This window comes from Rhinolophus ferrumequinum, chromosome 18 (genome assembly GCF_004115265.2).
Source record: "Rhinolophus ferrumequinum isolate MPI-CBG mRhiFer1 chromosome 18, mRhiFer1_v1.p, whole genome shotgun sequence".
NCBI classification, from domain to species: Eukaryota; Metazoa; Chordata; class Mammalia; order Chiroptera; family Rhinolophidae; genus Rhinolophus; species Rhinolophus ferrumequinum.
Genome location: NC_046301.1, coordinates 44,095,442 through 44,120,605, shown reverse-complemented (window position 1 = coordinate 44,120,605; position 25,164 = coordinate 44,095,442). Strand labels below are relative to the sequence as shown.

Sequence of the window (25,164 nt, the reverse complement as noted above, 5' to 3'; positions counted from 1 at the left end):
AAGTATACAGTTCAGTGGTATTAAATACATTTATAATGTGCATCATCACCACTATCCATCTCCATAATTATTTTCACCTTGCAAAATTGAAACTCTATCCCCATTTAAACAATGACTCCCCATTCTCCCCTCAGCCACATTCTGCTTTCTGTCTTTCTGATTTTGACTGCTCTAGGTATCTTACGTAAGTGGAATCATACAGTATTTGTCTTTTTGTGACTGGCTTATTTCACTTAGCATAATATCCTCGAAGTTCATCCATGTTGTAGTAAGTTGTGGAACTTCCTCCTAAGGCTGAATAATATTCCATGGTATGTATATACCACATTTTCTGTATCCGTTCATCTGTTGAAGGATACTTGGGTTGCTTCCACGTTTTAGCTGTTGTGAATAATGCTGCTATGAACATGGGTGTACCAATATCTTTTTGAGATTCTTTCAGTTTTTTAGGGTGGATATCCAAAAGTGTAATTGCTTGATCCTCTTGTTAAATCTATTTTTAATTTTTTGAGGAACTGCTTTCTAGAGTAGTTGTACCATTTTATATTCCCACCGTGTACAAGGATTCCAATTTCCCCACATCTTTGTCAACACTTGTTTTCTGGTTTGGGTTTTTTGTTTCGGTTTTTTATTTTAGCTATCCTAATAGGTGTGAGGTGGTATCTCACTGTAGTTTTGATTTGCATTTCCCTAATGAGTCTCCAGTTCTGTGAGTTTTTGCTTCATATACTTTTATTTTGATGGTCTGTCATTAGCTGTGTAATTATTACATCTTGCAGTATTGAACCTTTTATTAATGTATAATGTCTCTCTTTGTCTCTTATAACCATTTTTGATTTAGAGTCTATTTTATCTGATACTAACATAGCCACCCCTGCTCTCTTTTTATTACTATTTAATGGAATATCTTTTTCCATTCTTGCATATTCAATCTATTTGTGTCTTTGGATTTAAGTAAGTCTCTTGTAGACAGCATATAGTTGGATCATATGTTTTTATCCATTCTGCCAATCTCTGTTTTTTCATTAGAATGTTTAGTCCATTTACATTTGTAGTAATTGCTGATAAAGAAGGACTTCTGTCATGTTGCTATTTGTTTTCTATATGCCCTATAGATTTTGTTTTCTGTTCCTCATTTACTGTATTGCTATCTTCTTTTGTGCTCAGTTGATTTTTTGTAGTGAAACTTTCAAATTTCTTTTTCATTTCCTTTTGTGTATGTTCAATAGCTATTTATGGTTACTATGGGGATTACATTTAACATCCTAAAGTTAAAATACTCTAATTTGACTTTATAGCAGCTTAACTTCAGTAACATACAAAAACTGTCCTCCTTTATGTCTTTCCCTACCCCTTTCAGCTGTTAGGTCACAAAATTACATCTTTATACATCATGTGCCCCAAAACATAAACTAATAATTATTTTAAATGCATTTGTCTCTTATGTGAAAAAACAAGATTTATAGTTACAAACCAAAGTTACAATAACACTAGGTTTTAGACTAAATTTTTTCTTTAAATGTGCAATCTCTTAAATCATGTAGAAAACAAAAAATATAGTAAACAAACCATTGTTAGAGTAATACTGATTTTATAATTGCCCATGATTTTTGCCTTATTGAGAGCTTTATTTCTCTATACAGCTTCATGTTACAGTGTAGCATTCTTTCATTTCATCCTTGAGGGCATGTCCATTGGTAACAAACTCTCAGCTTTTGTTTATCTGGGAAGGTCTTAATTTCTTCTTGACTTTGGAAGGAATGCTTTGCCTGACGAGTTTTGGATGGATTTTTTTCCTTTAGCACTTTGAATGTATCAGCACACTACATTCTGGCCCCCAAAGTTTCTGATGAGCAGTCTGCTGATAATCTTATTGAGGATAGATCCCTTGTATGTGACGATTTGATTTTATCTTGCTGCTTTCATGATTCTTTGTCTTCGGCTTTTGAAAAATTGATTATAATGTATCTTGGTGTGCGTCTCTTTAAATTCATCTTACTTAGAGTTCATTGAGCTTCTTGAATGTTTATATTATTGTCTTTCATCAGATTTAGAAAGTTTGCAGCCATTATTTCTTCAAATATTCTCCCTACCTCTTTCTTTCTTCTCCTTCTGGGACTCCCATGATGTGTATGTTGGTTCACTGACTGTTGTCCTACAGGTCTCTTAGGCTCTCTCTCTTTATTTTTTTTTTTCCGAATCTTTTTTCTCTCTTCCTCAGACTTGGTAATTTCCATTGCCTCTCTTCAGGTTAACTGGTTCTTCTGTCCACTTAAATCTACCTTTGAATTTAGCTGGTGAATTTTTTATTTCAGTTACTGTACTTTTCAGCTCCCGAATTTCTTTTCGGTTATTTTTCAGGTTTTCTCTTCATTGATAGTTCCATTTTTATCACACGTTATTTACTTTCTCCATATCTTCTTTTAGTTCTTTGAGCATCTTTAAGATGGTTGTTTTAAAGTCTTTGGCTAGTATGTGGCTGCCATCAGATCTTTCTCAGCGACAGTTTCTGTTGATTTAATTTTTCCTCTGAATGAGCTATATTTTTCTGTGGTTTTTTTTTTTTTTTTTTTGTATGCCTTATGACTTTTTGGTGAAAAATGACATTTTAATCCAATAATGTGGTAACTCTGGAAATCAGATTCTTCTCCTTCCCCAGGGTTTGCTGGTTTTTTGTTATTGTTTTTGTTTTTTGATTGCTGTAGGCTGTATCTGTGCTGGGGCTCAGCCTGCAGTATAAATTTAAGGTCTTCTCAGGTCTTTCCCTGGGCATGAGTGGTTACTTTCTAATTTCCCCCCACATATACAGTTGTTTTATAAATGTTCTTGTCTTTAATGTCTGACTCCCAAGAGGAAAAGGGAAAAAATGAATGGGGGCACGGAGGAATCACATCAGCCTGTTAGATCTACTGGAAGTCACTTCAGTTGGAGGGGGAAGTGCAACACCAATGTCCCCCAGGCTCTCTGCACTTCCATAATCAGAAGCAGCAGCTATCAGTCAGAGCACAGATCCTAATATTTGTAGGACAGGGTCCAGAAATGTGGCTGAGGGTTGGGCTAGGGAACTGCTATTGTGCTAAGAGCTGGTATTAATATTAATATTAGCTATCCAAGTCTTCCCTTGGATGTTGCAAGCCCTCAACAGACTTCCGAGTTCCAAAATAGTTGCATCAGACAGATTCTTCCAGTGCAGTTGTTATCTAGGTGGGGAGACAGATTCCTGGTGCTTCCTACTCAGCCATTTCCCTAGAGTCCCATCTATCTGGCCTCTTGTTGACCTGATAAACTTTCTCAGACCTCAGACCTCCTCTTCCTGCTGCCCACACTCACTCGTGGCATTTGTCCCTTGGAAGCTTCAGAAATTCACCACTCAGCTGTGAAGCCTCCTCCTTTTTGGAGATCAGTTTGTCAAGGCTTTCTGTATCTACTGGTCTTTAATAGTCCCATATATATGTGTGATTTTTATATTATTTTGATTTTTCTGGTGTTACCATGGGAATGAAACTTTTCTATATTTTTTGACATCCTGAACTGGAAGTGATCTCTTAATATTCATTTGTAATCATCTTCAGTCTGTTTTGTAGATTGTTGCCAGAGGAATCTTCTAAACGTGGGACTGATCACAGAGGTTGGTCTTCAGTCATTTACTTCAGCCATGTCCGGCCACAGTCTAGGTGTTCGCCTCTGCTCTACCTGGATCCTTTTATCCTTCTATGCTGACTGAACTGTCTGCTGATTCTTTCATCATGCCTTTTCCTGAGGTGTAATGGTCACTTCTCCCTCCAGAGAACAAACGTCGTATACTTCTCTGTTCTCCGAGCATTTTACTTACACCTTAATTATGTTATTTATGATGTATTGAGAGCATTTGCTTTATGTATCTGTCTCCCCGTTCTAATTTGAGTTCCGTGAATATTTGGATGGTATTGAAATAATTTTCTAATTGTTTGAGACAGGCACAATGGCTTATATCTAGTGGACATTAAATGTGTGTTCCGTGAATGAATGAAGCCACACATTAAAAATAAAGTCTCAGGCTTTTAGCAGATACTTATTTTCTACTTGACCCTTGCATTGTACCCAGTACTAGGGATACCAAGCCAGGCAAGCACAACCCTGCTTTCAAGTCACTCATTAATTTATTGTTTCATGTACAGAAGTACTTTAATAACACACAGTACATTTAACATTTATGTATCCATATTGTGATTTGTCACATGTCCTGACCCCTCCTCAGAGCATGGTTTTATCATTTATAAAGTGATGAGAATGAATGAGAGAACCTAAAAAAAGTTACCATTGTTGACTGTTACTAGATGTTTAAGCTCCTTGATAACAGGGATCACGTCTTTCACTTCTCCTGGAAGCTTACATAGTGTATAGTCCTCACATTCAGGGGTTCTTAGCAAATTTTAAATAAAGAGGTGATGTCAGTGAATTGGATTCCATTTTTCATTCCATTGATCTTACGTCCCTTCTCTTAGTGTAGCTCAGTCTCATTTAGCGTACCACTTTAAATTATATGTATATGTAGACACACAGACACACCATGCCAAAAAAATGTATACACATTTTAAGAAAGGAAAAAACTGTATTAAAATACTAATAATATATACCGATAACAAAAGATGAATACAAGTCATGTGTATATGCTTTTTGGCACACCCGGTATATTTACTTTATTCCTCTTAACAACCCTGAGAAGAAGGTATAAGGGGGTCCTTTGTCTCCATTTTTCAACTGAGGAAATTTGGTCTTCATGATTACAGCTGAAGAGCTGCAGAATCGGACTCAGTCCTAGGTTACCTGGTCCTAGATCCAGAGTGCTTCCTCTCTGTCTCCCCGTCTGTGAAATGAGGATTTCTTCCATATCTCAGTGCCTGTGGTGGTGCTCACCTTTTCACACAGCATATCAGTTAGGGGTCTTTGGGGAATCACAGGCATGTGCTAACTTTAGCAAAAGGGGAATTGATTGATAGGATCATGGAAAGTCTCAGGAGTGATGAAAAGGTGGAGCGTTAAGCTGGGAATGCACAGGAGCCAGGGTAGCTTCTGGAGGTCCAGAAGCAGGGACACGAAGAGGTACCACATCAGAGGGACAAAACTCCAAGTGATTTTCATTCTCTGCTCAAGATTCAGAGCAAGGGAGGAATGTCGGTATGGCTTGAGTCATCTCTCTGTTCTTTGGTTAGTGCAGTGGTCCTCAGCTGGGGGCAGTTTTGTCTTCTCAGTGGGCAGTGTCTAAAGACATTTTGGGTTATAATTTGGGGAAATTGCTACTGGCATCTAGTGGGTAGAGGCCCAAATGCTGTTAAATATCCTGTAGTGACAAGAATGGACTAGATGAACTAGACCTAACAAAGAATTATCCAGTCCCACGTGTCAGTAGTGCTGAGGTTGAGAAAGCCTGGATTAGGGGAAGGTACCTCGGTTAATAGTCCCACCAGGCTCTCCTGCTGGAGGCTGGAAGAAACTCGATGCTCTGACCAAAAAAGGTGGAATAGATGTTAGACAGCCAAAAGCAACACAGAAACAAAAAAGGTGCTACCAACTGGGGCAGGAAATCTAATCTTGGAATATGAAAATTAATTACATGTTTGTAAATGTAGTATTTGAGGTTTCTCTCAGAAAAAAAGGAATGGAACATTTATGAAATATTTGAAATTATGAACTTAAGCTGCCAAAATGTCTAGGTGATTATTTTAAGAAAGTGTCCTTTGAAATGAAACTTAAATTTTCATATAAAGTAAGTAACATATACGGAATGTATAGTATGTGCATATTTAATTCAGTGATAATTTAGGTATTGTGAACAAAACTCTAGAATGAGCTACACTCAACTATAATCAAACTGTCACTTAACTGTGAATTAAACTAAAATAGTTTTCAGAGAACTTCTAGTTTAAAATGGAACATCTTATTCTCCAACTGTTGAAGTTGAACATGACTAGAACATAATTATATTCTCTAAATGGGGAAAAAATTATTCTTCAAACTGATGTAAACCAGCATTTAATTTGCTTTGGATCCGTGGACAGTTCACCATGACTGTTTGCTAATTACTTAGTTATAGTAAAAATGTTTCACATTATACCTGGTTGTAGAATAATAGTTAGTAAAGGACCCTTTCACTTGTTAGCAACTTTGGGTGTTGCTGGTACATAAAAATGTGAGAATGGCCCATCTGTGGGATGTGTGGTCTATGTTAGAATTTCTCTAACAGCTCACCTCGTTCTTGGCCTAGACAGTAATTAGTATTAAATCCAAGTAGAAGAAGATTGATTTAGCCCATAATTTTCCTCCCATTCCTTCTAACTTTGTTCACACTGAATATGAGACATATGCGTATGACTCATAACTTGTTTGTTTTGCTTTCATTTTTTATAAAACCTTTGATGTACCAGGCCTGTTTTACTACCCTGAGGAAGTGTAAAAATGGCAAGGAGCTTTTTCCCCCTTGCTCTTCTGACACGGTGGCTTTGGGCCCAGTGGTGTTCTGAGCCAGCCTCTCACTGCCCGTGCTCGTTAGTCCCAGGGCTCCACGCTCACCTCAGTAGGTGTCATTTCAGGTGAACCACTGTCTCCCAGAGAAGATTGTGGTGTACCGTGATGGAGTGTCTGACGGCCAGCTAAAGACAGTTGCCAACTATGAGATTCCTCAGCTACAGAAGTGTTTTGAAGCTTTTGAGAATTATCAGCCCAAGATGGTGGTATTTGTAGTTCAGAAGAAAATCAGCATCAATCTGTACCTGGCCACCACCGAGTACTTTGTGACTCCCTCCCCTGGGACTGTGGTAGATCATACAGTAACAAGCTGTGAATGGTAAGTGGACAAAACATGACATTTCAGCAAGAATAGGTTGCAGAGGTTATCCATTCCCTGGATATGTTGGAGAGATGTGGAATGGAATCCTCAGAGTTTACTGCTAAAAAATAAAGCTTAAAAAACTAGCAGGAAAAAAAATAATAAAGTTTTTACTTCTTAAGTATAAAATATTGAACATACCTTCTTCCCCTGAGTTCATACATGCTTAACGTTCTGCACCCAGAAATGGTAGTTTCTACCACCATTCTTGAATAGCCTGTAGTGTCAGAAGATCTGAGTTCTAATCATGGTTTTGTCTCTGTGTGCGCTTGAACCAAAGGTGGAAAAAATCTTGGATATCATTGTAGCTCCTTAGGTGAAGGAGCTACAATGATATCCAAGATTTTTTCCACCTTTGTTTGGCCAAATCCAACCATATCATTATTTTGTCCTTTTTCTTTATTAGGGTGGACTTCTACCTTCTGGCCCATCATGTACGGCAGGGTTGTGGCCTTCCTACCCATTATGTGTGTGTTCTCAACACTGCAAACCTGAGCCCTGATCATATGCAGAGGTGAGCTGACCAGAAACTCACTTGAAATAATTCTGGACAGCTAACTTAAGGTGAAGTCACTGCCCACCCCCAGGGATATTTACTCCTGGAGTTTCTTTATGTCTTTCATGATAATGGTATCTTTTTGAGAAGTGATTGGTAATCCTTGTTGTACATTAAAATTACTTGAAGAGCTTTAAAAAACATGCTGATGTCCAGGAGTTACCCCCAACCGTTCTGAGGCATTTGTATTTTAAAAAACTGCTCTGGATGATTTTGACATCCAACCTGATTTGAGACCCAAAGCCCTTAAGATCAGATTATATAAATACTTTGCTGGGGTATTTATCCTTCTGGCTATTCTTGAGGCAAAACAAACGAACAAACAAAAAAAGTGTTTTCCTTATTTTCACATAAAAATAGGGGGGGCACCTGAAGTGAGGGAATTTACCCATGTCCTCCTAGCTTACAAATGGTGGTGGCAATAGAAACAATTCCACTTAAAAATAATGATTCCCAAAAGTTGCATCATGTAAAAGTAAATAAATAAAAGTTGCATCACATATTCCTTAATCCCCCAGTTTGCTGGAAAATATGCACCCGTAAGTACATAATCATGCCCCAGATTGAAGGTGAAGGGTCATAAGGTTCATCTTTTCTTCTTGGCCTGCAGGTTGACTTTCAAACTATGCCACATGTACTGGAATTGGCCTGGTACCATCAGAGTTCCAGCTCCTTGCAAGTATGCCCACAAGCTAGCTTTCCTGTCAGGACAAATCTTGCATCATGAACCAGCCATCCAGCTGTGCGAGAGTCTGTTCTTTCTGTGACTGGACAACCAGGATATGGACTGAGTAAAGAAATTAGACTTCTGGACTCGGCTGTGACTCATGCAGGATCAACATAGACTGAAGGGACTTTTGTGTTCATGTTTTCCCTTGCGCCAACCCAGTAGAATAAGATATCTTTTTTTCCTTTATTTCTATTTTAAACGTAGTATCACCAAGAAGCAAGTTCCATTCTAAGTATTGTATCAGCTGGAAATTGCCTTGTGGCCTTTGTAGAGCAAATGGGGGTGACACTGCTGCTGTGTAGATGGAGTGGGTGAATATGGGGGAATCTTGAAGAGCCGGCAAAACCAGCAGGAGCTGTAGAAACCTGCAGAAGCTGAAATTACACCTAGAAGCTCTGCTTACTAAGCAGTTCTCCCTTCTGGTGCCAGAAGTGATAATGAATGAAGTCACTGCACATTTTTTAAAGTAGAGAGTTACTTTATTTGAGCAACTGGGAAAAGTAATAAAAAGGCATGTAAGGCAAAAATTTTTCAAGATATTACTATTGCTGGCAAGTGTGAAAGACATGTAGTAAAACCAACTGGTGGTATAGTCAGGCCCTTACTGACCTAGTCTTCTCCAGGAACTGAGTTTCTGACACCTGTGACTTGAGCTGACTTTGAAAGGGGCATTTATTTCTCCCTTTGCCTCCTGAGAAAGGCCGGATAAAGTTTTTCTGTTTATTTCAATTACCATGTTGATTTCCTTCCTCCCCTCCGACATGCACAGACACCCTTACTCTTTATTACTACTGATCTGTAGTAAGTTTCAGGTTTTAAATCAAGAATCACAATACGTGAAATTCAACGGCAAGGAAGGTTTATGATGGGATGTGAGTTTTTCTTGAACCTTTCTCCCAGGTGTGTGGCCTTCTCTTCTGTTGATATATTTGTGAATTGAATCTCTCATTTCCCTTGCTCAATAACTTCTTTCTGGCTATTGGCTCATCTTGTTAGGAATTTTTCTGAATCCAGGTTAAGATTTCCAGAAGTTGGCTTTGGAAAACATGACACTCCTGCCAAAGTCCACACATTTCGGTTTAGAAAGTTATCACTATGCCTGTGGGTTGCAGTTTTTTGGGAAGCACTGGTTTTTTGTGTTCACTTCCCCCCCTTTTAAAATCTTCCAATCCCTTCAGGGTAACTTCAATCCTACCTCGCTTCAACTGGGTTTTAAAAACCAGTTTTATTTAACCTTTTCAAATTTTTATTTATTTATTTATTTATTTATTTATATTTTGGCATGGTGGCAGGGAAGGGACGAAGCAGAAATTCCATTTTATGTGACAGTGTGTGAGAAGAGAAACTTGAGCTTGAAACTCCTCAGAAGAAGAAAAGCAGGCAAGGTGTCAGTTTGTCGCAGTGTCCAGTAGAGGTTGAGGAGCTCTAGGTGTTAATGGTCCTCATGTGCACTCTGGTTTCCCTGGGATGCGGGAGGTGGGGTGAGGCAAAGACCTGGGATTTTAAAACCACTGAATCAAACCAATTGGAGCATAGGTCTCTGGCTTAACAGATCACTTTTCTGATTCTCTTTGGAAGCATTTTGAATTTCTCTTTGGAAGTTTGTGTTTCCTAATACTCACTTTCTCTTATATAATCAGAAAAGGCAAATACTTGATTATACAAAAATTTCTTGGGCTTTTTATTCCTGGTTTTCTTGCTTTGTTTTTCAGTCTTACTGTGAAATGATCGGGTCACCAGGTGGTAAATAAATAAAAACATTTCTATAAATGTGCAGTTGTGTTTGAAATAGTGTTGTTGATACATTGATACAGGTTTTTCCTTCATAGAGCTGTAATACTTCAATTATTAGTTTATTACTAGAATTATTAATTTGTTACTTGGCATGCACGGTGCAGCTCCAGTATTAGTAGCCAGGTAATTTCACTGTGACTTGGGTAGTAAGATTTCTTGGAAAAGACACTAACAGCCTTACTTCTGGAACAGAGTAGGTACTTGTGTGTATGTGTGTGTTTGTCTTGTTTTTTAAATCTCTTTTCCCATCAGACAGTTTCTCTTAGTCTTATATGAGAACCAGCTCCCCAGGGTGGCCCTCCCCCTCCTCTTTTTCTAATGCTTGCTCTTTGCATGTACTTCATGGTGCGTCTATAACCCTTAAAAATACCTTCCCAAAACACTCTGGCTGCTTGCTTCATCACTACATCCCATTCTACTTATTCAGAAACTCCTTAAATGATAACAGTGCTTCATTTACGTGCATTATCCAACTTAAACTTCTTAAATGATGCAGAGCTTTTCAAACTCGTTCTATAGAAAGAACCTAATTTGTATATAGTGCTACAGGGCCATTTTTTTGAATGGTATAAAAAAGAATAGTTTTACAAGTGACGACCTCTTTATACTGACAATGTTAAAATTTGTGCCTGAAGTTTCTCAGTGATTTGGGATTATTGGAGAAGACCCTGTTCTCTCTTTGTGGCTCTATTGCCAGCTTTATCTGGGTGTCAGTAATTTTTCCTGTCTGGACTTTCTTTTTCTAAAAGAGGAAAATCAAGAGGATGAGAAAATAAGCCACAGACTGGGAGAAAATATTTGCAAAAGATATATCTGATAAAGGACTCTTACCCAAAATATACAACTCAACAATAATAAAATAGACTCATTAAAAATTGGGCAAAAGACCTGAACAGACATCCCACACCAAAGAAAATATATAGTTGGCAAATAAACATGAACAGATGCTCAACATCATATGCCATTAGAGAATTACAAATTAAAATTAGATAACCATCACACACCTGTTAGAATGGCCAAAATCCAAAACACTGACACCAAATGCTGGCGAGGATGTGGAGCAGTGAAACTCTTCATTCATGGATGGTGGGAGTGCAACATGGTTCAGTCACTTTGGCAGTTTCTACATTAAACATACTCTTACCAATAAACTCCAGCAACATAACTCCTTGGTGTTGTCTCCAAATGAGTTGAAAACGTACGTCTACACAAAAACCTGCATACAGATGTTTATAGCAGCTTTATCCATAATTGCCAACACTTGGAAGCAACCAAGATGTCCTTCAGTAGGCGAATGCATAAATAAACGGGGGTACATCCAGACCATGGAATATTATTCAGTGCTACAAAGAAATGAGCTATTAAGCCATAAAAAGACAGAGGAAACTTAATTGCATGTTGCTAAGTAAAAGAAGCCAATCTGAGATAGCTACATACCGTGTGAGTCCAACTACATGACATTGTGGAAAAGGCAAAACTATGGAGACAGTAAAAAGATCAGGATGTAGGGGAAAGGAAGGGATGAATAGGCAGAGCACAGAAGATTGTTAGGGCAAGGAAACTATTCTGTAGGATATTGTAATGGTGGGTACCTGTCATACATTTGTCCAAACCCATAGGCTGTGAAAGACAAGCATGAACCCTGAGGTAAAACTATGGACTTGGGGTGACTAGGATGTGTCAGTGGAGGCTCCTCAGTTGCAACAAATTTACCACTGTGGTGGGGGCTGTTGACAGCGGGAGAGGCTGTGTGTATACAGGAAATCTCTACTTTCTGTGCAGTTCTGCTGTGAACCTAAACTTGCTCTAAAAATAGATATTTTTTAATGAGTAAACGAGAGACTTCTGAAAACATGACACACTGAGCTGACCAACTGACAAATGTTGGCCACAATAGGAAAGTATCTTTTAAGTAGCTGAATTTGGGGGACATGGAACAAGGGAAAGAAGGAAGGAAAGAAAATATCGAGGTACAAGAAAGAAAGGGCAGCCAGAGTGATGATAGTTGGTGACAACACAGCTCCCAGGGTTATGGACAAAATGCAGGAGCACTGAAGGTTTTCATACCAGGAAAGGATAGAAGAAGTGGTCTCAGACCCTGTGAGATGCACAATAGCTGGACTGAAGTCTCCTGGATGAAGAGAGCTGGAGCCTGGGAGGGGAGTAGAGAGTCCCTGCCAACCATCTTGGGGCAGCAGCAAGGAAACTCACACGTAAAAAGGCATTCACGAGAAATCCCTAAGCCTGGGCTACATACAGGTATTTGTAGTCTGTATTTCTATTACTGGCATGTAGAAGGACCACAAGCTGAAAAATTACCACAAAGACTGGCCCAGACTGGTCAGAGCCCTGAAACCTGCAGAAGCAAATACTAAGTCAATTGGATTGCAGCACAGAGAGGTATAAATGGGAACAATGGAAGAGAAGAGAGGAGAGAATCAGAAGGTCCAACATTTGCCTAATAGGAGTTCCTGCATGTTAAAATAGAATGACACAATATGGGAGACGTAAAGACAGAATTTTCCAGAATTAGAAACAAATATGAATCCTCTACCTGAAGAAATTCATTGAAGATAAAAGAAAATCACACCTACTCCTGTATGTATCAAAGTGAAACTCTGGAACACCAAAGACCGAGAATCTTAAAAACAACCAGAGGTGAAAGAGATTGCTTACAAAGAAAAGTCATCAAATCAGCAACAGACTAGCATCACCCACAAAAGATGCTTAAGACAAAAGGAAAAAGAACTTCATGCAACATCAAGTTGGAATTCTTTTCCTAGCTAAACATGAATTCAAAAGTGAGGACAAAAGTAATATTTCCTAATAAAGACCAGAGCAGAAATTAATGAAATAGAGAATAGAAAAACAATAGAGAAAAATCAGCAACACCAAAATTAGTTCTTTGAAAAGATTGACAAAATAGGCAAACCTTTAGCTAGATTGGCCAAGGGGGAAAAAAGACTCATTATTAAAAACAGGAATGAAAGGGGACTATTGATCTTACAGAAATAAAAAGAACTATAAAGGAATAAAATGAACAATTAAATGCCAACAATTTAGGTATCTTAGATGAAATGGATAAATTCCTAGAGATAACTTGCTACTGAACCAAGCATTACTTTTCCCAATTGACTTCATCTGCCGAAACCGTCAGAGGATAACAAACGATAGAGGCTTCTAAAGGTGTTCTAACTCTCTTGGCTGATGGAGTGTGGGGTGCTGGTCCTCAGACCTGATTTTGGGTAAACTAGAACCTTCACATTCCCTCTGATCCTCTTAAATTCATTAAACATACCGAAACAGAAAACTCATTTTTCCCCTTAAAAGTATCATAGAAATCTGATTATTGGTTTCTCTCTCCTGTCTCTCTCCAGCCGGCCCTAAAGCTGGGGAGTGTAAAGGGGGGTCTTTGCCCCAGCCTGCTGATAAGTTAGTTGCCTACCTTGTTGACACAAACCATGAAGGAGCTTTGATTTTCTGAGTCCATAGTCCCACCCTATACACAGTCAGAGCTGGGGAACTCAGTTCTCTGGCTTCTTTCCCAAGGCTATTCCACCCCCTTCAGCTATAGGAAATCTGTCTGCATGTCTTTTTGCAGGTAGCTGTGGTATCTTGCCAGAAGGGAAATAGTCACAAAAATGTCAGATTTTTGTGTTTAGTTCCCTTAAACACTGCCTGATGTCAAACTTAGTGAGCTGGCCGATTCATTAATCCAACAAATACTTGTTGAGAATCTGTTAGGTGCAAGATGTTATGTTAGCAGATACAGTTCTATACAGAAATCTTTGATAATTGAGACAGATTAAAGTCTAATGAGGTTAGGGATAGAAATGTAATAATTTTAAGGGGAAAATGCGAGTACCATAAACCATATAAAATGTTTTAATGCTGTGAATTATGACTCAATGGGTCATGGAATCAATTTTGTAGGTTTGTTGCCACTTTTTAAAAAATTGAAATAGAATATAAAATACCAGTACATTGCATATACTAAGAAAGTTGTGTAAAATTTTTGTTTGCTATATTGTACTGGAGTTGCAGTGTAAATATTTTTTAATGTCAACAAAAATTGAAAGGGCAGATCAAATATGCTTCAGAAGAATCAAGGAGCTTTCTGAAGGGAGGTGGCTTTGAAGAGTTAGAATTTTGACAAGTGGAAATGGGGTAATACTAAGGTGGTGCAAAAGTAATTGGGGTTTTTGCAATTATTTTTAACCTTTTAAGCCGCAATTACTTTTGCACCAACCTAATTTAAGAGGAAGAAAGAACATACTAGCTAGAGAAAAAGATGGAATTGGGATCCCACCTGGCATTAGGTGTGAAAGAACTAACTACTCAACAACAAGGAGGATGGACTTGGTCAGGGCATACGTACAGGATTTTGTGTGGGGGTGGATATGGAGAGTTCATCACCTTTTGATTTCAAGCTGTGTTAATAATTAATTGTATTCCCCTAATGGGTTACTGATACCTTATCAGCTTTGGTGGACTTTGGCAGCTCTACCCTTCCTCTGGTTGCAAACAAGTGAGAATGCTGTGATAGGCACTGTGGTGGGTGTCTTGCCCTGCCTCCCCTTCTGTCTCTGACAGGTGGTTTATTTTCCTGTGTGTAGTATTGATACCTGGCCTGGAAAAGCCATGGGATTGCTTTTGGACCTCAGTTTTCAGAAGAGAGTCACACCCTTTGTAATATGTATTGATGGCCTTCGTACTTTTCAGAGCTCTCTGTATTAGAAGCATGCTTGTTTTACTTAATCTCTAGTGAGTTTCTCATTCCTTTTCTCAAACTTAAGGACAGGAAGGAGTGGTACGGACTGGACCATTTCGGACAGCCCCATTGGAGATGGGATTAAGAATCCCAAATGGATGACATAATGTCTGAAAAATACTCCGCGTTTAACCAAGAAAGACAAATATAAAGGGTTATTACAAAGATGACGGGGCTCCAAGGGAAATTCTGCAAGAGATACTATTACTTTGAAATCGCTTGGAAAATGTAACATCACCCCACCCCTTACCCAACTGGAGCGCTGTAATTGCAGGGTGAGAATAATTGAATTTTAGAAAAAGCCAGGGCCCAGCTAGTCTCTTCAAGTGTGGCATAAACAGTCTACCCGTTCTGGCATTGCTTCAGTGCTTTTTCTCTTTTTCCCTCTCTACCCGTTCCTGAGGGACAAGCTGCCATCCAGCCCCGGATTCTTCCTACCACCTGCTCTAGGGATTGTCTGCTGTCTTCCCCATTAGCACTGCCATCGTGGGCGTTTCCCTAGGACCTGCAAAGTGGGGAGTGGTCCCCATTCCCTGTGCAAATGCACAGACAGTGCCAGCTGGGCACTAACCTTTGAGCTAGAAGAGGGACGTGGGTACTAACTGGCTACAGTTCTATCAGAAGGCCCTTCTTTTGGGTCCCCTAGACCTAGGTGGCCGCTAGCTTAGCTGTAGAGGAAATAATCATGATGTCCAGCAGACAAGAACAATGGGAGTTTAATGGGTGGCTTATTTTCTCAAGAAATTTGCATTTCCGAGTCCTGATATCCTTCTCAATAGGACTATCCCACATCAAAGAGACTGCTAGGACACTCCTCACACAAAAATTAACATTGTCCCCAGCTTTCGGTTAAGAAATCTGGCTCCTTAGAGAGCCTGATCGTTTGAGGGCGTGGTGAGACATCTAGCTCGAAAAGTGAGAGTAGTACGGTTTATTTGGCACGTGTACAGGAAATTTTTGTTCTTTTGGCTGGTGGGAAAATGCAGAAGAAACATCTTTGGTGCGTCCCTTTTTGCGGTACGTTTCAGAACTGAATTGGGGAGGGAAGAGAAGTTTTTTACATTAATCAGAATTCTTAACATATATACATACGTACTGGTCAAGTGAGTAGCAGTCTTAGTCCTGAGGGTTGGAGCCCAGGTTGCTAGTTTCCCACGTAAGAGGGGGAAAGGTCTTAATGGGAGGTTTCCAGAAGAAGGAGGAGCTTGTGGGGCCTCTGTGAATGAAGGATGGAATTCACCAAGCGATTAGAAGAAGAAGCCGGCTAAGCTAGATGTGAGCTAGGACTCTGTGAGCTAGGGTCTCACATTGGGGCCCCGAGACGCAGAAGAGCGCTGGCTCACCCGGAAAGCTGGGCAAGCCAATCGCGGGTCCAGGTCTAGCGGGCAGCGGACCGGTAGTTCCCGCATGTACCCCTCCCGCTGGCGGGGGCCCCACGTGGCAGGCCCGGGGGAGCGCAGGGAGGGGCGGGGGCGGGGCCGAGGTCGGGGGCGGGGCGAGGCTGACGCGCAGGGTATATAGTCGAGCATGCGCGGCGTGGCGGGGACGGACGCAGGCAAGGGGGAGAGGGCACGCGGGTTGCCTGCGCGGACGTCGGGACAGAGCTGCTGCCGCCGCTGCCGCTACCTCAGCCGTTGCAGCTGCCGGCCGCCTGTGGGCCTGGCTTGTGAGATTGCGCGGGCCCGGTGGTGTCCGCCCCAGCTTCAGGTGAGGGGCTGAGGGCGTGCGATTGGGGCCGCGCCGTGCCCCAGGGATGCGGCAGCGCGCGGAGGAGCAGTGCGCCTCCGGGCTCGGGTCACTGGGTGGGGGTGGGGGCCCGGCTGCGCGTACTACCGGGAGCCGCGCCGCGGTCCCCGAAGCCTCGGGCTGGACCGGGGAGTCGCTCCGGAGAGCCCGCACACGGGCCCAGACACTGGAAGGAGGCGACACCTGGCTGCGGTGCCACGATGGGGTCAGTAGGAGAGGGAAGGGAGGTCGCAGCTGCGGTCCGTTGGGCTGTAGAGCGCGGGATGTGGGAGCCAGAGAAGGTACCCAGAACGTGGAAAGCTGCACTGCAGGGCTGAGGGAGGCTTCCTGGAGCCCATAGACGCGAGGACAGAAAAAGCGGAGAATAGTTGGGCAAATCCGGTGGGCAGCTCGTGGGGCGGCCCGAATGGAGCACTGGTGTCCCTCCCGACTTCGCTTTCCAAGAATTGTGGCCCCTACCCCACCCCACGCAGACCACCTCCCCAGCTGAAGAAATGCCCCCAAATCTTCCGGCTGGCCGGTAGCAGGAGATGCAGAGTGGCAAAGGAGGGACTAAGCTAACTCCGACCAAGCTTGCCCGGTGGGTATGGCTTTTTAGCTATTTTTGGTCCGTACCGACCAATTTAGGTGGTCTGGTTTAGGCTGCCCTCTCTCGGTGGATTAGCGCAATAGATCAAAATAGTCATCCAAGCAGTTTCACCATGTGATCCTGAGGTCCAGTTAAGCCAAGAAAATGTCCTCAGCTCTGGCTTGTGGCTACAGTTTTGAGGATCTAGTGTCTGCCGGGGCCTGGGTGTTCAAGAGGACTGTGAACATGATTTGGTGAGGGACCTAAGGAAGCATGGAGGCAGGAGCAGCCTTGACCTGACCCTTCCTCCTGGAGTCACCGTTGGCTTGGGGTTTGTCATCACTCTTCGCGAGGAACCCCGGGCCATTTGGGTATAGGCTGCTCGGAAGTGGTGTTGATAACGTGTCATGGGGGCTGACTTGGCTACCCTGGCCTCTGTCCCAGCGCTGCTCCTCACTTGCCCTACGACCTTGGGGAGGGGTCAGTGCTTGCTGAGGTCAGATTGGATCTCTGGTCTCTTATTCGTTAATCCTTACCTCTTAAAACAAGAGCCATAAAAACTGGGAGGAGCTTGGTAAAGCAAGAGAAAGAATGTCCAGAATCATAACTTTTAGCAGCTGGAATTAAAAACCCCATATTCCATTTCCTGTTGGATGCTCAGAGGTGAGTCTTCCATACATTGTGTGGTAGCCAAGAGATAGACCAGTGAGTGCTCCTCTTCCTGCCATTGGTTTGCAGGTATGACGAGGGAGCACCAAACACAGAATGAGTGACCTTGTCATTTAGGCAAGAAGAGTCAGAATTGTGGGCTTCTTGAGATACCAGAGCTCCGGTGACTCGCCGTTCATCCCTCATACGTAAATGCACAGGGCCTGGTCTGTGATTGGCTCTGTGCTGGCGACCGCAGGTGCAAAGAGAGGAAGAGGTCCCGCTCCTACACGCTCTTGTTGGTCAGAAAGAACATCCCTACGTGAAGAATGAGGTAGAGCAAGAGAGGTCCCACTGTTGTGTTTCATCTACTAGAGGTGGTACATGTACAATGAATGGCAGGATACCTGGCTTTTGAGCCAGATGAAGTTGTGTTCAAATCTGCGCCCATCACTGTCCTGCAGGGAGAAATTCTTAACCTCTGTGGGCCTGTTCTCACCACCGTGCAGCATATTGTGTTTCCACCTAGAACACAATCTCTTCTTCCTCCTCCTCCTCTTCCTCCTCCTCCTCCTCATCTCTGTGGGGTGGACCGGAGTATTTAGGGGTCCCAGAAGCTGATAGGGAAGTTGGGGTGTAGGGGTGGGATGAACCCAGACTTAGGGTTGCTTCTCCTCCTCAGGATGGATGCAGTTTCCCTGCCTTTTGGGTAGGCCTCTTTTCTGTGGCCTGCCAGGGATGGCCCCACAGATTCACTGGGCAAAGGGAAAAGAGATTTTTGTTCCACTGTTAGTTTCGGGAGGTACTCTGATTTCTTCAGGTAATGGAAACACTCCTTTTGTGGGCTGATTATAGGCAAGAAGGACTAAATCTGTATGTATGTGACTCTGTGTGTGTTTGTGTGTGCATGTATGGACCAGTCACTGGACTGGTTCTGATTTCAAACCCTTACCACCTTCTTCCTCTTTTCCTGCTCACAGCCCACTGTGTTCCAGGAGGAACCATGTCCATGTCCAATACTTACAGGATCTTGGGATCTAAGTAGTAGTGCAGTGAATTGATTGTATACGTCAGAATTGGGACCTTCTCCCGACTCTGCCAAAATAATTCAGCCTGTTTGTACTTGATGTCTGAAGAAAGTATTTTGAAGAAAATGCCTAGGCATTTTGCAGAACCACACATGACAGTATGTTGAACTCAGGGACTTGGGGAAGCTTTGAGTCTAGCCCCCCTGTGTTTTACAACTAAAAAAACTGGATTTAAAGAGGTTAACGGGTGTCACCAAGTCACATTGCTTGCTAACGGCCAAGAGACTTATGTTGCAAACCAAAGAAAGGTTCCATTTTTATTCCTAAATGTCATGTAATTGCTAATAATCCTAGTCTTTTCTTGAAAAACGTGAAGAGGAAGAAGGCAGTTGTCCCTGTGCTTATTTGGATGGATGGGGGTCTTTCCTTGTGGGGAGAGAAATTTCTTCTGGAGGAATTCTGTACTTTTTTCTCTCTTTCCAGACTCCCTGGGGACAAGGGAGGTTGGGGAGTGGGGTGAGGAAGGGTCATGCTGTGGGGCCCCAGCCAGGACTCACTAGGTGTCTAGAGAGGAGTTCTCTGACCTTGAGGCTGATGGACTGGCAGAATGCCGGCAGATAAGGAGTCCAGAGTCCTCTGCCAGCCATGGGCCTCAAGCCCTCCCAGGGGACAAACAGGCCAGTCTCAGCACAAGGCCTCCAAGCCCCAGCTGCCTGTCTCCCCCCATCCTTACTGTGATCACTGAGGCTTCCAGAGGGGACCCTTTGTTGGACCCATCTGAGGTCCAGAGGCAGAGCCCCCTGTCGGCCCTCCGTGACTCCTATAACAATGGGAAGAAGGGCGGCCACAGAATCTGCCTAGAAAGAGAGCTTGGCATGACCAGCCATGGGAAACCAGATTCCCTGCCTTGGAAACTTGAGATCTGAATGCTGTGTTCCCAGGCCTCCTTACCTTTCTTCATCATCAGGCCCAGGAGAGTCCTGGGTTTGATAGAATGAGAAGGTGACCATCATTGATGACCGTTGGGTCCCTACAGGCTCTTCAGCACTAAGGAGTTAATAAAAAGCGTCAGCCAAAAGTTTGGAATAAAAAAAAAAAAAAAAAATCCAAGTTTTAAACAATTCATTTTACCTTAAAAACATGTGCATGTATTTTTATTTGCCAAACGTTGATTTAAGGCCAGGGGCCTTATCTTTGATCTCTAGGTTCCTTCACGAGACTTGCAAATTGTTTGTATATAAAAATCACACCACATGTATCACCTGCAATTTCTCGTTTCCTCTGTTTTAAAGTTTTTTCACTAGGCTATATATTCACATAGCTCAAAAGCCAAAAGGATAAAAAATTAGTTTTACAAAGTGGCACACACGTGTACACTCAGTATACAGTGAAACAGCTTACCCCTGTCCCCCTTTTTTACAAATGCTGCAAGTTAGCGTTTTAGGCGCATTGTTTAGCATCTTTTTTCACTTAGCAACTACATTCCATCTTTACATATCAGCGCACAGAATACTTTTAGCATCCTTTTATTATAGCTGCATATTATTCTAGAATATGGAAGTACAGTAAACTTTTAACCAACATATGTTTCCCTCTCTTCCTCACCTTGGGTCGTTTCCAGTATTTTGTCATTAGATAGTGCTGCAGTAGAAAACTAGACAAATGGCATTTTGTACATGTGTGTGACTACAGAAGAAATTCTCAGAAGTGGAGTTGCTGGGTAAAAGAATTTATACATCTGTTGATTTTAATTAAAAAACGAAATCAAGAATTTAAAAGACATTTACAAACCAGTCCACATGCAGAATCCTGCTTTTTAAATTCACACACCTAATTTAATCTTTTAATTTTTTCATTTGTAACACATTTTTCTAAGTGAGCAATAACTAAACTTTTGGATCCTAGGATTCCTTAATACCGTCTTTTGCTTATGTGACTATACCTATTGATATATCACGCTAAAAATGAAAACAAACTTAAAAATAGCTATTCATTCATTTCAAATAAAAATAAGGTCATTGCATATTAACAAAACATTTTTATGAAAAATAACTTTTCCAAAATAAAAAAAGTTTTTTGCATTTTTGCAGATCTTCAGGATTTTAAAATAATGATTTATTAGATAATAAATTATGATAGGCATTATGTCAGTTTGATGGTAAATAGTTGTAATCCTGAGAACAGTTAATCTCTGAAAACATATATTTATACTCTAAACTTCTACCTTAGAAATTTCTAGAAAACTCAAAGTCTATACGGCATACATTATCACACTTCCTGTAGCTTCTGAAAAATGAGAGTGAGAAAGCTTTTAACATCTTAATATTGTAATAAAAATAGTTTTTACTTTGCAGACCTCCTGAAATGGTCTCAGTCACCCAGGTGTCATCTAAGACCACAATTTCAGAATTGCTGTTCTAGAGCATTTAGCTTAATTTTGTAGAAATCAAAAGTTTCTGCATTTATATTTCAGTGACTATTTAATTAAATTGTAATCCTAAAATTAAAAAAAAAAAATAGAAGTGGCATAAAGAGGTTTGGGAATAGGCTCAAAACACTCTTGGTAAGTGAATCCTCAGCTGGTGACAGCCCAGGGGCCTGTGTGCTGTGGGGAGGTCCGTGCAGGAGGGATGGAGGGGATTGGCCAGGCCTGTGGAACTCAGCTAAGAGACTTCCACTCCATGAAGACAGGCAGAACACAGTGTCTATTCCAAAGATGCTTGTATAATTTGTGTGGAGGTGAGTTGAGTACACACAGAAAGTTAACATCCTATCATGTGGCGTTTGTTAAGCTCCACTGAGTGCAACAGACAAGAGACACTTGAGGCCAGAGGAAGGTGAGGCGCCTGGGGGTGGGGGGCAAGAGGTATCTGGGAACGCTTCCTGGAAGTGGAATGAAGCCAAGTTTTGAAAGCTAAGAAGAAAGGAGAGGGAAGAGAGGGTCCTGACAAAGACAGTTGTGTGAATAATGACACAAAGAGGTGTATTCCTGGGACAGGGTGGTCAGCAGAGGCCAGAGTGGCTGGTCGAGGGAGAAGTGATGTGGCTAGAAATGTAGGTGGGGTCCAGCAGTTTTGAAGGGCTCTGGGGTCTAAGGTACATGATATTCTCTGTTTCCGTATCAAAGACTGCTGCTCTTAGCAGCCCTCTAGTATCTTGGAGTCCAGCCTGCTCTTACCTGGAACAACTCCGTGGTACCTCATCTACAACCTTTGTACCAGTCCACTTACTCCAGCCTCCTGCCTGTTTGCCCTTGATGTCTGAAGAAAGTATTAGGAAGAAAATGCTTAGGTATCAAATGCTCTGGTTATCAAAGTAATGCATACTTACTATAAAGATGAGTATAAAGAAGCGTGGGAGAAAAAGTCTGTAATCCTTCAACCCCCAGGCAACCTCTGTTAATGTACTCACCCTTTTATTTTAATCTTTTTATTTTGGACTATTTTAGACTTAAAGTTGTTTTATACATATATACATATGTGTGTTATATATATATATATATGTTATATATATATATATATATATGTGTGTGTGTGTATATATATGTGTGTATACACACACACACACACACACACACACACACACACACATATACATACAGCAGAGTGCCTTTATCTCCTTCACCCCATAGAACAGTTACCAAGAACAGGGAATCAATATTGGCACACTATTAGCTAAACGACAGGCCTTATTTAGATTTCACCAATATTTTCACAAATGCACTTTTTCTGTTCCAGGATCTGCTCTGCAATCCCACTTTGTATTTAGTTACTATTTCTCCTTAGTTCTTCCAGTCTGTCTTTCTTAGAATGAGGTCATGCATTTTTGGCAAGACTATCACAAAAATGATGTTGCATCCTTTCCAGAGCATATCAAGGCATTCAGGATGCCAAATATGTCCTATTACTGGTGGTGTTTTCGAGGATCACTTGGTTAAATTGGTGTCCGCTGGACTTCCATGCTGGAAAAGTGCCTTTCTCCCATGCTGAATCCTTCTCGTGCTTCAAATCCCTTTTGCCTGGAGGAGCCTGTCCCTTTTAAGGGCTCACCTGATTCGTTTTGACCCATACAGGATAATTTCCCTATCTTAAGGTCAACTACATTAGTCATGTAACACCGGCAAAATCCCTTTTGTGAGGTAATGTAACACAATAACAGGAGGGATAGCTCATATTTACAGGTTCTGCCCACACAAGGGCGAGGGTCATTGTGGGTCATCTTAGAATTCTGCCAGCCATAGCAAGAGCCTCGGATAAAAGTGATCGGGCCTTATTAATTAGAGCACCAAAGTATTTGTTTCCTAGGGCTGCCGTAAGAAATCATCACAAACTCAGTGACTCAAAACAATAGAAGTGTACTCTCACAGTGCTGGAGGCCAGAAGTTCAAAATCAAGGTGTCAGCAGGGCTGTGCTCCCTTCAAAGGCTCTAGGAGAGAATCCTTCGGCCTCTTCCACCTTTTGGTGGCTCCAGATGTTCCTTGGCTTGGGGCCCCATCACTCTGATCTCTGCCTCTATCTTCAAGTGTCTGTGTCCAAATCTCCCTCTCCTTTCTCATGTAAAGATACCAGCTACTGGATTTAGGATCCACCCTAAATCCAGGATGACCTCATCTCGAGATCCTTAACTAATTATATCTGCAAAGACCCTATTTCCAAATAAGGTCACATTCTGCAGTTTTGAGTGGACATGGATTTGGGGGGATATTCAACCCCCTACACTCAGGATGGGGGAAAATATCCTTTGGTTTACAGAGCCGCAAAGGAAGGGGAGATTTCTTTTTACACCTAGAATAAAAAGCAGGCCTGACTGCTGTTGAGCCCAGGGCCCAGCCTCAGGCTGCCTGCTGCCTTCATGTTGACACAGATCTGAGAACCAAGTGGGTATAAATTATAAAGCTGGCTTCAGAGGCCCTACATTCTTAGGATGCAGACACTTGGCAATACCAACAACTTGCCTCTGCAAGGAGCTCTCATTGAGTGTTCGTTTCCTTGCTGGCTGCACAGGGCAGAGATGGTGGTACCCATATGCAGGAAAGGAGCAACTGACTTCAAAGAGTTGAAATAAGGATGTCGTAGGTGGTCCGTGTCTAGTCCAGCAGTCCTGAAATGTCAGGCTTGTGCCCCAAGCAAGAGCGAGGTTGATGTATCAGAACTAGATGTACAGATACTGATCTCACCCGGGAAGCTCTGAGGTGAAGCCCTGCCCGCTGGGGCGGCCAGGTTAGGGAGCGATGCACACATGTAGTCCAGTATAGGGCAGATTAGGACTGGAACCCACCTCCAGACTCTAACTGACGATCTTTCAAAAGGGAAGGGACAAGTCATTAATTCCTAATTGGACTCAAAAATTAACTTTCTTCTAAAGTATTGCATGTTCATTATATTTAGAAAATAAAAGTTACCATTAAACCCACCACCAAGAGATAACAGTTTGTTATGTATTTTTAGTCTTTTTCTGTGAATGTATAAATTTTAAGGAAAGGGGATCTGCTGTAAAATTTTGTAAACTTTTTTTTTTTTTCACTTAACATACGAACAGCTTTCCATGTCATTCTTCTCCCAAATAACTAGCATTTATTGAGCAATTACTGTGCCCCAGGCACTGTAATTATTTATATTCAGTATTTCATTTAATTTTCTCAACGGCTCTGAGGGACTGTCAGTAGCTTTGTTTTTCTATATGAGGAAAATAAGTTGGAATTGTGACTTGACTCAAGTCTTGAAGCTAGTAAGTGCAACTCAGGATTCACACTGGGGTCTGTCTCGCCGAGACCCTAAACTCTTAATCTCTGTACTCAAACTACAGATTTTATTAATTACATGGATTGTCTTACTTTAGCAATCCCCTTCTATTGTACATTTAGATTGCGTGCAGTTTTTCACTGTTATACGAGCACTGAGAGAACGCAAGCTCCATGAGGGTGGGGATTTTTGTCTGTTTTGTTCATTGCTGTGTTCCCCGACACTCGATAGGTAAGTTGTTGTTGGGTGTACGCGTCCATAGGTCCTTAAAGCCGAATACCCCCATTCAAGATCATTTCCTTAAGGATGAATTCCCAAAGTGAAGTAGGGGGACTTGACAAGATGACTTTCAAAGTTGTTTTCTGAAAAAGTAAATGTACAAGGATAGTCAAAAACAGTTTCAGAAAGAAAGTAGTGAAGTTGGACTTGTTTTTCCCAAAAAAAATAATAAAGAAAAAAATAAAATGTAACATTGGCACAAGATCGATACATGGAACAAAATGGAAACGTCTAAAAATTGACCTCAATATGTGTAGGAATTCAGCAAACAATAATGGTATTTTTCTTACTAATTGAGTGATTTGGGGCAAGATAGCCTCAGTTCTGGTCTTTATCTGTAATTGGGGATGATATCATACTTCCTCAATTTTAAGATGCTTTTTGTTGTTTTTAATGTTTCTGAAATAGGGAGGTGTCTCATTGATGTATACAGATAA

At 41.5% G+C, this 25,164-nt stretch overlaps 2 protein-coding genes across 3 annotated transcripts in view; both read left to right on the top strand.

Moving 5' to 3' along the window:
• PIWIL2 (piwi like RNA-mediated gene silencing 2) overlaps positions 1–10,351 on the top strand; it is a 68,910-nt gene extending 58,559 nt beyond the window's left edge. Inside the window, exons 21-23 of the mRNA XM_033133401.1 lie at positions 6,570–6,823; positions 7,272–7,379; positions 8,032–10,351. Of these exons, the coding sequence (XP_032989292.1) occupies positions 6,570–6,823; positions 7,272–7,379; positions 8,032–8,188 (519 nt within the window). The 3' untranslated portion in view covers positions 8,189–10,351. The remainder of the gene's footprint in view (positions 1–6,569; positions 6,824–7,271; positions 7,380–8,031) is intronic.
• Positions 10,352–16,252: 5,901 nt separating this feature from the next.
• SLC39A14 (solute carrier family 39 member 14) overlaps positions 16,253–25,164 on the top strand; it is a 40,865-nt gene continuing 31,953 nt past the window's right edge. For both annotated transcript variants that reach the window (XM_033134112.1, XM_033134111.1), the window contains exon 1: positions 16,253–16,423. The gene's annotated coding sequence lies outside the window, so the exon portion shown is untranslated. The remainder of the gene's footprint in view (positions 16,424–25,164) is intronic.